This window comes from Rhipicephalus sanguineus, chromosome 3 (genome assembly GCF_013339695.2).
Source record: "Rhipicephalus sanguineus isolate Rsan-2018 chromosome 3, BIME_Rsan_1.4, whole genome shotgun sequence".
Lineage (NCBI taxonomy): Eukaryota > Metazoa > Arthropoda > Arachnida > Ixodida > Ixodidae > Rhipicephalus > Rhipicephalus sanguineus.
In genome coordinates this window covers 143160253-143173436 of record NC_051178.1, presented here as the reverse complement: position 1 = coordinate 143173436, position 13184 = coordinate 143160253, and the positions used below count along the sequence as shown (strand labels likewise).

The following is a 13184-nucleotide window of genomic DNA, read 5'->3' as shown; positions in this document are numbered from 1 at the left end:
GAAGCTCCTTTTGACGATCAGACACCCGAGAACCAACGCAGACGTCGCGATGGGACGACATTTTGAAACTGCGTCAACCGCTATACTTTTCTTTTTTTTCGCGTTCGCGACACCATCTAGCGACGACGTCAAAAAAAACTAACATTATTAAATATTATCACTCAAAGCTGTTGCTGTTTAAAAGAGTGTTTGAGCTTGAGAAGCAAAAACAATAATTTTCTGTAAAGTAATTATATTTATTAAAAAGGCGAAAAACGCTTCACGGTCCCCGTGCCGACGTCACAGGATGCGCGTCTACTTCCGGAAAGCTCTCCGCTTCACGATTGGCTGTTCTCTTCCTCTCGGCGGTTCTAGGCGGGAGAGCTGCGCCTCCTCTCACTTTTGTGACGTAGGCACCGCAGAACGAACGCGAACGAACAAAGATCTCCGATCGCCCCCCAAACCTACAGAAACTGAAACTAGCAACATAGATAGATGAAGTGAGTCAAGCCAACTCGTTTCTCCATGATAACCATCAACTTCTAATATGGCGCCGTTCACTCGCATCGGTGGCGTACTGGCGGTTTTACGTGTGACGAGTCGAGCGACCGTTTTTGAAAATAACGCATGAAAACCACTGCGTGTGCGCCGGTAGCCTAACGGCATATGTGAACACCATGCCTTGATAGCGTCCATTTTGTTGCTTGATCGTGAACTACGCTAGAGACGGAAAAGTTGTTGAGATGTCTCTTGTTGCGTACGCCGACAGCGATGACTCTGAAGACGATAGCAGCGAGGACGCTGGCTCCGAAAAAGTTAGTGGTAATGTGCAAGATTCTGCCAGACAAGTGGACGAGGAGCTTGCTGAAAAGATCGCCGAGGATGAGCGCGATTCCGTGACTGAAGGAGATGAGGAACTTGAAGATGGTGAAAGAGCAGCACCTGAACAACAACATAGTGCCCTTACAAACACCGGAGACCCTGCAAATCCGCAAAAGTTGTTTTCGAGGTTACCTCCTCCTAAACACAGCGCAACAACACTGCACGATCCGTCGTTGCAAGACGTAGTCGTGAAACAGGCGAATAAGTCTACAAAGTCTAAGCGAGCACAGATCCTCATTCCTTCTTTAAACCAGGTACTTTCACTGATTGATTTCATTTGTAGGTTCCGGTGTACCAGCGATTGAGCTGGAAAACGTGGGAAATCAGCATAGGGGCGCTAAATACACGCGACATGGGTCCACTTTTACCTTGTTTTGAGTATCTTATGCAATTTCGAAGTGCTCTAGCGGTTATGCTTAGCAACATGCTCTGCGGCATGTTGCTAAGGTTGACTTCGTAACTGAATTGAAGCTGTTATGCACCTCCTTCTCCGTCGTCATGCTTCTGGAGTTCAGTGACAATCGTAGAAGAGACGATACTGTAGACCTGTTAGACACCGAGCTGTGCCAAGAGTTATTGCAGGAGTACTTGATCGGGCACGTCGACCGAAACACTGTTAGACCAGGCAGTATGTAATGCGTGCCTCGAAAGTCACGTTTTTTTGCATTGGCTAAATCACTGTCATTCTTATGTATGGTCTTTGAACGTGTACATTTACCATTACAAGACTTGTTCACGTTACAGAAAAGACTAAAAACACGGATTACAATCACTTCAGTCAAAGATGTAGTTTACTGCTGTTACCAATTACCGCCTCGCGAAAGGAACTGATGATTTACTATAAAGTAACGTGTTATATTTATGTGACTATGTGTCAAGAACTTCTTTTGCCTACTCACATCAGAAAAGTTGTTTATGACATCGTCTTGTGTCAAACTGAATGGCTCGCATTTAATAAAGACCTGCAGTTTGGTAATGGCACATATCATACCAGGGACCTGGTGCCCAAAAGCAGTCTTTTAACTAATACGCCACTCGAGCAGGACTTTGAGATGTAAATAAACTTCACTCATATGCATGAGGTGCTTGTAAAAAAGAGAGACAAAAGAGTAGTTTCAGCTGCATCGCACCTTGTATTGGTTTCTCTTAAGTATGCAGCCCCATTTATGTAGCATGTGGTGTTGCATGAATGTAGTCTTGGCATCATGTCCTTCAATAATGCAACAAACATTTACTTATGACGCAAACGCCATGACACAGATGGTGAAGTTGTAGAACAATAGTTAGGAACTGTTGAATGAAGGTGAAAAAGCGAAACCATAAAAAGATTATGAATATGGTGCCAACAAAACAGGCTGAGCAACCTGCCCTTGAGGTGAGAAAAAAAACAACAGGATGCTCAGGTATGCTTCTAGAAACATGCACATCCATGATGTTGCTGCGTTCAATAGCTACAGGTGTGCTATTGCTGTTTGAGCCAAACAACAAAGCAGGAGCTGCTAAAAGCTGCAGCTCCTGTTAAAAACTTGTCTTGCAAGTAAAGCAACTGGTTGCATGTAATTTGAGTAGATAAAAATGTAACTGAGTTATAGTTGCTGAGTAAAAAAGAATAAAAGATAATGATCATCACCTATCCCACATGCTTTCCTTGCATTGTCACTGTGTGCCTGGTGCCCACCTGGGGCGTGGCATAGCATTTTTGATAGGAAAGTAGCGAGTGCACAGTTTTCAAGAAAGGGAATGCAAGCAAGGTAGACCACGATTACCGTATTTACTCATATCTAGGCCGCCCTCGATTGTAGGCTGACCCCCGAAATTCGCAAGGCCAGAAAAAAAAAAACTTAATCATGGTACTCGAATATAAGCCGACCCCCCCACTTTGACACATCGTTTTCTCGAAAAAAACATTGGCTTAGATTCAAGTAAATACGGTATTGTTCAGTGGCAGAAAGATGCCATAAGTACTCTCTTTTTCTTAATGTGTACTCCAGTCAGAACCATGACAAGCTTTAAATAAAGCAACTATGTCACTATGAGGGTCTATGTACTGGTACTCTGTTCACTGTGACATGCACTATGACCTTTTTTCTTTTTTAATGCAGCTCGTAAGTAATAGTTGGGAGTACGCAAAGTACCAAATGCAGCAACTTCATTGCAACCGTTGTCTACTGTGCACAATGTAAACATTTCTTTTTAACTGATTTTTGTTTAAAGAAAGTTTTCATTAGTAATAATGACATTGTGGCCTCACAGACTATTGCTAACAGTCTTCACTTGTACTTTTTGCACTGTGGGCTCAGTATATAACTCCTATCTGTTCACAGTTTGACGATGAAGAAGAGGAGGAGGAGGAAAACAAGAAAAAGAAGTTCCGACCTGCCCAGGTAATCCGTTATTCACTGCTGCATGCTTGTTTCGGTGAAGTGTGCATGGCAGGAAAAGTTTGCATGGAAATCCTATGAAAGAGCGAGCTGGCTGATGTTATGGTGTGCCTTAACACATTAACCGAGCACAGTAAAAAACATATTCTGCATCCTTTATTATTATCTTTTTTTACAGAGTGGCTCTGGTCTCATAGGCATGTTGCCAGCACCGAAACACGGCTCCCTAACAACAAAGCAGCTGACGCCACAGGTAGTGGCGAGGCCGCCACCTCCTCGCAAAACAGCTCCGAAACAGCCAGTGCCGAAGCCTAGGGCACCGGCGGCACCGCAGCCGACTACGTCATACCCGTGGGAGCAAGACGACGGCGACGACGCGGATTCTACCGAAGATGCACCGAACTTTTTCACGTTCAGTGAACCGCCGTTGCCGAAAGTGAACATTGACGCTGAGCTTCAGGCTGCTGCCAGTGTATCACCCGCTGCCCCTGCTGGGTCACTCGTGAGCTCTTCGTACGGCGAGCCCGAGCCAGAACCACAGCCGAGTGTCAATGTTGAGCCTGGCCCTGACGTGCAAGCGCCTGCGCCAAGTCGCAAGGGAAAGATCGTCTATGCGGAACCTGACGAGCCAGGGACGTCTGTCTATGACGTTGAGCTTGACGATGGAGCTGTGAGTTTTAGCCATTACATCGTTTTTTTAATGAGTTGGTATCTATGTGGTACCAACTCGTTAAACAGATGGAATCCATGTGATACCAACTCATGTGAGCAGAAATCAGCTCTGTGCACTCATCATGGTGGCTCAATGCCCGTGATGTTCTGTTGCTGAACTCTAGCTTGCAGGTTGGATTCCCAAATGAATTTCTAAGGTCTGCGGTGTGCAAAAACGCCTAGCTAAAGTGTGTCAGGTGCACTCTTAATGAAAATTAACAGACAATGGAGGCAAGATAGGGGACGTTATTTGTAGCCTTTTTAAATGTAGTGTAGTAATTATGGCATAAGTGTAGGAAAGTAAAGTGGACGACAAGAGAACGTGCCACTGGTAGGGACTGAACCTACAACCCTCAGATAATGCGTCCAACACTACCAATTGAGGTACAGCAGCAGTTGTCCTCCCATCCATTTTATCGGGTATTTCTGTGAATATAAACCAGGGAGTGTTAGCCAGTGCCACTCGTAGCCATGACGTGTGTGGAACACTCTTTTTGCCAGCTGACATCATGTGGCTTGTGATGCTTTTAAGAGCTGGCAGCTGACCAATAAACCCTCACATACTACATGAAGGCACAAGTCTGCCAGAATGAAACCCTCGCTATGAAGGAACGAAAGAATGGCAATTTCTCAAGGGTTCGTTTTCTTTGTTAGACGCAACCTTAATGAAAACCAACAGACTTTTTAAGGAACTTGAGGTGGTCAAAATTACTCCAGGGTCTTCCACTGCAGCATCTCTCATAATCCGGTATGTAGTTTTGAAATATTCAGCTGCATAACATAATTTGGTGCTGCACATTCTGTATAGTGGAAATATTTGTGGCCTTCAGAAAAGGTCCATTAAAGCAGGTTGGTTGATCTTGATTTTTTTCATTCAATGAATCCATACGCGGAGACACTAACTGGCACGTTGTGCAGTTCGTCAGATCTTACGTACTCAAAAAGACACTTATATATCAAAGGTAATGGCGCAGGAACTGGGGGAACTACGAAACTCATTTCCATGTATCAAAAATTGCTCGGGATATTTTCTGTGTGCATGGTGATTTCCCTCCAATGTCTATTTCACAGGACGCTCTGTTAAAGTTAACATCAGAACAATGTCAACTTCAAAACCCATACGAGCTGCCTCTTTACATACTTCAGGCTCATGCTTGAAAATTCTGAAATGGCATTTTGCATGCAGTGCTCATGTGAAGATATTTGAGAGAAGACAACATACAGCCTGTGAACGTGCATTGTGCACAAATATTATGTTGATTCATACAAGGCCATACTGCCATATATGTATTGGTAAAACAGGCTGTAGATAAGGCTGTGTTAAAGCCGTGACTTTTTAAAAATTGTTGCTGCATTCATATTGCTAACAACTTCATGCTCATTCAGTAAAAGGCCAATAAAAATGCGGAAAATGTGTGGTTAATATGAAGTACGAGTTGCTAAGCCTTGCAGCTAATGGAACAGCAGCAGTGAGAGTCAGACCGCCCTGACTGACGCTTTTGCCTTGTTGCAGTTGGTGAGACTGCGTGGCAAGCGTCAGGAGGAGATCAACATCATTGACGTGTGCGCGGACAACCAGATCGACAAGACTCAGATCCTCATTCGGGGCCTCACTGAACAGCCCACCTACTCGAGCCACAGCAACACGAGTGACTTCAACACGAGCCAACAGCATCGTCGCAAGCACCAGATCACCTACTTGGCGCAGCAAGTGAGTATTCTCATCGTAGGAAGCTGTTGATGATCCAAATCTGTGATGCAGTGTCACTGCTGAGCACAAGAGAGGATACACAGTGAAAACTCTAGCCAAGCAGTTACTATACGCAGAACAACTCCCATTACTACCCAGTTGAGATGCACGCATGCCATTGTGTATAAAAGAACTTGGTAGCTGGCACCTAGCTAGGATATTAGATGATTCCCCTGGTTGAATTGGTTCAGACTCATGCTTCACAGTGGTGGCATTTGACATTTGTTTTTATAGCGCATATTTGAGTCTTGTTTAAATCAGAATTTTACAAAATCGTCTGTGATTGTCATTGCCTAATGAAAAAAAAGCGCATTTTCCGGCTGATCGTGCCATGACCTGCCTTAAGGTAGTGATACTACTGCCACCTTAAGGCAGAATGAGGAATGACCTCTAAGAACAAGTGATGTCACTATGCCTTTTATGAGTAAATTGTTACTTTTTATTTTTGTTGTTGCTGCAGGAGGACTATGAAACAAGGCACTGTGGCAGCCAAATATGGCATTTTAGCTCTTGGCCCTTTCAGTGTCTACTTCTTCTATAATACTGACAAAAAAAGTTATTCTTTTGTATGAAGCAACAGAAATGCAATTTACCAAAGCAATATCTTAGCAAAAACCTGATGAGTGTACTGTGTAGTTCATACGTATGAGCATATTAACTTTCTAGTGCACTGAAGTACACAGGACAAAAGGCACATGAGCACAGCGCTGTGTCCAAGTGCCGTTTGTCCTGTGTACTTCAGCGTGCTAAAAATGTTGCTATGGATTATGTACCATCATGCCCAAGCATGTGCTCTTACACAGATGCTTTGCCAATAGAAACTGTTTCCTCAGTAATGATTTCTCCAATTTGTAGGATAGCTCTGTGATGTTAACTGTCTTGATTATTGGAACTGCAACAGCACAATGTCGTAGCTTATATTTCCTCCCATTTTGGCACATTGTGTGCATGCTTCACACCTGTTCCACAGGTGTAAAGCCTGTGGAACAGGCTTTACACCTGTGGCTTTACATTGGCAGACAGTAACAGTCATAGCCACGCTTGAGTTGAATATTCTACTGGCACAACATGGTGCTGTGAATTTGTGAACACTTGAAACTTACAAGGCGGTGAGCCCTTTACTTCTGAGGCACTAAAAAGCAGGCGCAGTTGTAAACAAAAATGATGTTGAAATAACGTATGTAACAACTACATTGCTTTTCAGTGCTGCATATTCTTGCGAATGTTTCACAAAGCACTGCTTTTTTTTTCCCCCTAGGCCAAGGCACGAGAACAGGAGTTGAAAAACACCTGGGCACAAAACCGTATGACTAAGCGCCAGACTCAAGCAAAGTATGGTTTTTGATGTCTTGCACCTGGTGCTTCAATAAATGATGCGTCGCATTTTCTTCGCCCTTGTTTTCCGATTCTTTACTTCAGTGGTTTCTCGCATTTCGAAGATTTCACCCCAGATGTTGTGCGACAACGCTAAATGCCTTATGAAATTCCACCACGTATTGAAATGCACAAGGCGCTTGACTTGCAAACTGGCCAGTGGCAGCATTTCATCTCCAATGATGAAACAAACATACAATTGCCCCTCTACATATGCAGACCTGTCACACTGCCTTTTCTAGTGCCCAATTGCTCAGAAATCCGGCTCTTATGCTCCCCCTTCCCTCTCCGTCACCACCTGGCTCGAGTGGATCGGCGCCAAAGGGGAAGAAGAACAGAGTCTACTGGTCGCGCATGCGGTGGAAATGTTTGGCCTCTGATTATGGCTGAAATGAAAGTCTATTACTACTAGTACTACAAAGCATTTCAGGAGAAAAGAATAAGACCACCAGAAAGCTCTGAATGACAACATTCATCGCACACGCAACAGATGCACCGTTTAGTGCCCAGGCAACTCTTGTTGGGGCTTGAGCCATGCTCGAGCTGACAGGCATGTGTGCCGATTCAACATAGGAGCCCAAGTGCGGCTCATTTTTGCTAGTATTAACGCGATAGTATTAAAGAGCATATGTTGCAGAAATTCCAGTGTCGGCGGCGTTGGTTGTGAACGAAAAATCGCGATTGATGCACATGATAAATATTGGGAGTCCAAGCCATAGTCAAACTCTGGCCTTCTGAGTGACAGTCATGTGTTCTACCCGACAGGAGTTGCACTAAAAAATGTAATTTTGTGTGGCAGAAGTGTAGAATAATAGCTCCATATGTCACACCATATGAATTGTGTAACGAGTGGGTGGCTGACTGATTACAAAGCGCTTTGACCTAATTAATCGTCATCAGCAGCCACAGAATCAACAAAGAGTGCATCTGCGTAAGTGCATGTTTTGCCTCGCAGACGCGTAATGGGTACTTCGCTAGTCCACAAAATGATGAAATATGGCATAGTGGGCGCTTTGCAACCGTGCTTGCAGTACAGTTGCAAAGCGTTACAAGCGAATGAGAAGACACTGCGAACGGGGCCGGATTATACTATCACATTCCACTCCTAAAGGCAAAGGCAAAGCTGAAGCTCAAAGTCTTTTTAGGGGCGAAGCTCCTTAAAGCGGCACCCATTCGTCCCTCGTAGTCGTAGCGCGTAACCAGTCGTAACGCTAGTACCAGATCTTGACCTCCAAGGTGGGGCCGGTGGGAGATTTTTCCTGTGCGTTGTTGAACAATAAAAAATTCGCAGCGTGCGCGTTAACTAAAAGCCGAATTCTTCTGTCTCTCATTCCTCATTAGCAGCCATTGGCATGTTCCAGTAGGAAACGTTAGTAGAAGTAGAAGTGTAAGTGTTAGCTAAAAGCCGACTTCTTCTGTCTCTCATTCCCATTAGCAGCCATTGTTTACCTCCAAGGTAGTGCCTGGTGAGATTTCTCCTGTGCGTGATTAAACAATAAAAATTTTGTTCCGATGAAATAAACCAACGAAAGACGCCAGATGTTTTCTAAAAGCAAAACGAAAGAACGCCAGATGTTTCTAAAGCAAAACGAAAAGACGCCAGCTGCTTAACGAAAGACGCCAGATGTTTTCTAAAGCAATGGTTTTCTAAACAATGAAAATTCACAGCGTACATGTAAAATTAAAGTGAGCTGCAAGTCGTCATAACTCTCATCGAACCTTTAGTATAAACGCGCCCGATCTCACGTCGGTGATGATGTACTGGGCAGAATTCACGGAAGATTCACGGTTTACCGATGAACCTCCGCAGCTTCGCCCACTCATCATCATTCACTCCGTGGATATGCTGCGATTTTTTTGCTTCCAGAAGAAAGATTATCCACAGGTTTGCATGTCTATCTTGCGCCAGTGCACAGCTAAAAGAATTGCTCACATCCGTAAGAAGTGCATAGTATTATGTATAGAAACCCCCGATTGACGATCGTAAAGGTTCACTAAGCAAGCGTACAGCTTCGTATTGTGGCATCTGCTTTTCCTTACGAAAGTTGCAGGTTTGTTTCTTTTAAGGTGTTTTGTGTAGCTTGCTGGACAATTCTCCTATGCCACGCAAGATTGTTTGTTCCAGTTTCAATAGAGAATTGGAATAGACAACATGGATGTAGAGGGTATTGGGTAGGTGCCAGCAACCATGTGATATAGCAGATGACTGTATACGCAGAACAGGCATGCTGCATACTTTAAAGTCACAGGTTTTAAAGAGAGACTACAGTGAAACAATAAATTAGTTTAGACTGATAAATCATACTCTGGAAATTCTAGTGTTGTTATTTTCGTCGTCATGGGTTTATTAATAGATGAGAAAATCAATGTCAACTGTTTCAATCTTAAATTTCCCACCAAAATCTCCAAACGAGACTGCATGGATTTCAAGGTGTTCTTTCGTATTTTGGCCACATTGGCTCAACAAAATTTCCTGAAACTTCGTACGTTTAGTCCCTGGCTCCTTCGGAAGACAGTGTGCTTCATTTTTACTGATTAAGACCTACGTAGGCCCTAGTAGACGCCATCAAAAACTATGACATCATGACAACTGGTGCTGGGAGCTTCAAGGTGGCGTCACGGCCCACATTTTCTTTTTGCGAGTTTTCTCGCTTACCAAGCGTGTTCTCGCAGCAAGAGTGGTGTTTTGGTATCATGGAAGAGTGATTTACCAACACGAGAAAAATCGCTTTTCTCTTTAGTGTCCCTGGGGGGACGTGGCAATGGGAATGGTAAATTTGGTCAAAATGTTCAATTTTTCAATTAATTTTTTTCTTCAATCCTGAGACCATGTTTTACGTCATGGCGAAATATTAGACCAAAATAAGCAGTAGAAGTTAGAAAAGAAAGCATTTTACTAGTGCACTGTCATCAAAAACTATGAGAAAATTGGGCTTTACAAAATGCAAATATGCAGTTCTCCCTAGACACAGTGTCACCATATTGGTGTCATCATAAAGAGGACAGATAGAGCACAAGATAGCCGCATAGCTACGTTTCTTCAATGAAAAATAAAACCAGCTTCCTTCTGAGTTCCACTTTCTTAGATTTTAGTTCCATTTTCTTTGAGCTCCATTTTCCCAGCTTTCATTTTTTGAACAGTTGCTGTCAGTCATCCCCGTGGCATTTCACAACAAACAAAGATATAGGCATTCCGTTTTCTGCACTTAGATCCTGAGACATTGGTGAGTGCCGTAAAGCTGTCCATATTTGTCTGCACGTCATACAGATTTTTATAATTGGATTTTTGCAAAAGTTGTTGTTACGACGATATGTACGAGAAATTTCAAACATTTTTGTGTGTGCTTATCTGAATATTAAAAAATAAACCAATAGCTTTACGGCACAGCATGGGCCCCTGTGAATATCCTTACGCAAAAATCTTGATGAACTTATGTCTCATTCATTAATTAATTTTGGGATGACAATGAGAGCCTATCAAGTGTTGTAACTCAAAAACTACAACAGATAGCTCAAAACCGATTTCAGTTACGATATGAGAACAACATATCATATCTGCATGCCAAATTTCTTCACTTTATCTCCATAAATAACAAATATAGTTTTCATTGCCATGTCCCCCCTTAAGGTTACAGGGTAACTGCAAATGCAAGATGAGCAGGCCACCTGCCTGGTGCCAATGGAGTGTCCATTTGTCTCTACAGTACTTGTGATGGCAATGGGCAGTGTTCAAGACAAGATAGCCAGACTGGAAAAAACCAATGTAAATGTGCCTTTAGACAAATTCTATCTCTTGGCGATGTTTTTTTTTTTTTTCACACAGTGCGCTAGCTTAGAATAAACGATTATTCTCTCTCTCTCACAGTAGTAATGGACTTGCGGTACACAACTTTGGCCTTCTAAGCTAGTTATTAACAAAGAGAACAAGGAGTGGAGATAGCATATTCATTTGCCTTAATAAATTAGAAGATGCCGCCTGGGTCCAAGAACTTTGAGCCGTCACGTGAGGCACCGCTATCATCATGCGACGGAGAGTGGGACGCACACCGTGGTGGGACGGGACAGGGCCTGATCCCCTTTCCCCCTGCCCCGCGCGAAAGAAACTGCCGGACTGACATCAATAAAGTTTATTCATTCATTCATTATTTGTTGCCATGTGTTGTACTGCACACAGCCAGAGACAGGCATGTTGATTTGCCACTGACTGGGTGGAGCTCGGGCAGCCAACAAAAAGTTCGTTGTGCTGGGCTGGGCCTCCTGCTAGTGTTCATCCTGGGCATAAGTGGGCCACGAAACTGCGGCCAATGCATATCTCTCTGTACCAATTTTTGAGGTGCCAGGCATGCTACAGAAGACCAGTAAAGAACCCATTGATCAGTGTAGCAACTCGTCTAGTGGCTTCAGCTCCTCTCGAGGAAAACTACAGAGTTGTCCACCATTAAGGGGCCCTGCCACGCTTTTCAAACATGTTCAGAAAATGCTGCCAATCGGCAGTCGAGGTTCCTGCGAACAGTTGAAGCTCCTGCAAGCACAGCATTATAGCGCAGCACATGGTAGGGAACATACAATTATGTTTAAAGGTTAGTGAGAATTCGCTTGCTCTTCTCTCGACAAATTGTGCCATAGACTGGCCCGACTACGACATAATCGGAGGGACATGGCCACAGGCCAATGTGAGCATTCGTGTGCTGCATAGTTATCGTGGCTGCCACGAGGTGCCACCATGCACCAGCGCTGTGCTCAGTAGTGCTAGAATTACACAACATACAATTACTGTAGCACGCTTGTGATCATGCCAAATGTGAGCAGATGCATTCAAAGAAAAAAAAAAAAGTGCCCAAGCTCATCACGCGCACTTGTGTAGTTTCTTGCCCATCTGTCATCCCCCCTTGCGTAGCTTTCAGCATGCCCATTGGGATGAAAGGAGAAAGCACTTAAAGTGTACAACAAATCTCTGTAACTCCGTTCATACTTGATTCGCAAAATTTTTGCAGCAACCGATTCACGAGGTGAAAAACTCCGGTAGTGAGGTCATTCGATTATTACTTGGAAAAGTGTTGTGGGGCCCCTTCAATAGAGAACACCACATAGCAACTTGTGTTTAAACTAAAAACAAGGTTTACTACTATTTTAAAGATTATCTGCATGAGACATTATAGCAGCCATTTCTTTATCTTACAGCACACAGAATACAGTTCTAAAGCTCTGAAAATTACTGTTTCCTTAAGAGCTTGGCCTTGCATGTTGCAGGTGTTGTGGGTCAGCAAACTCACTCATGAGTCGACTCACTCAGACTCAGATCGGTCAGAGAGTCTGGGCGAGTTTGAGGAATATTTTGGAGAGTTTGAATCCAAGCGAGTCTGGTTGAGGAAAATTTTAGCGAGTCCAGTTGAGGAAAATATATGCGAGTACGAGTCCGAATGAGCCCTAAGTGCATAATATACTTCTCGAGTGAGTGAGTGAGCTCCAGCTTTTATTGTCGACCTGTAGTATGGTCCTATCTACTCATCATCAGCATTTCTATCAGTCTTATATCGGCTTATGTTTATACTCTTCTATTCACACATATCTTAAAGCACTAGCGTTCATGCGCCACCTCAACATTTGTTGATCAGAGGCAGAGTTAGGAGGGGGGGTGCCATGAACTCCCCCCACGAACATTTTCATGGGAAGTTCTTTATAAAAATATATTGCGAGAGTCGTGTATTCCACAAAAATGTCCTTACTGGACTGAAACCACTGACAACCCATACTTGAAGGTACAAGATCAAATGATGCATCGTAGAGCACCGATTATGTGAGATATCGGCGTTAAAGAGCATTGACACCATAATCGAAAAAGTAAATTTTACGCTAACGGACTCATGAGTCAACTCACTCAGACTCGGGTCAAGCCGTGAGTCCGAGTGAGTCCAGTTGAGGAAAATTTTGGAGAGTGTGAGTCCGAGTGAGCACTCAGAGCGAAATATATTTCTTGAGTTAGTCTGAGTGAGGTTCAATTTTTTTGCCGACCTACGGTTGTAGGCTTAGAACACTGGCACTGCTATAGTCTGCTGAAGCTTATGAAACCGACTCCCCTATTTAGAGAGACCACACATGGGCAGAAG

The 13184-nt window shown here is 43.6% G+C and overlaps 1 protein-coding gene across 1 annotated transcript; it reads left to right on the top strand.

Moving 5' to 3' along the window:
* The first annotated feature begins 650 nt into the window (after positions 1-650).
* On the top strand, positions 651-7094 carry LOC119387335 (proline-rich protein PRCC). Its single transcript, XM_037654690.2, has 5 exons — positions 651-1115; positions 3186-3245; positions 3421-3912; positions 5467-5664; positions 6962-7094. Exons 1-5 carry the CDS (start codon positions 723-725, stop codon positions 7046-7048), a joined length of 1230 nt encoding a protein of 409 aa, XP_037510618.1. The 5' UTR covers positions 651-722; the 3' UTR covers positions 7049-7094.
* Positions 7095-13184: the final 6090 nt, after the last annotated feature.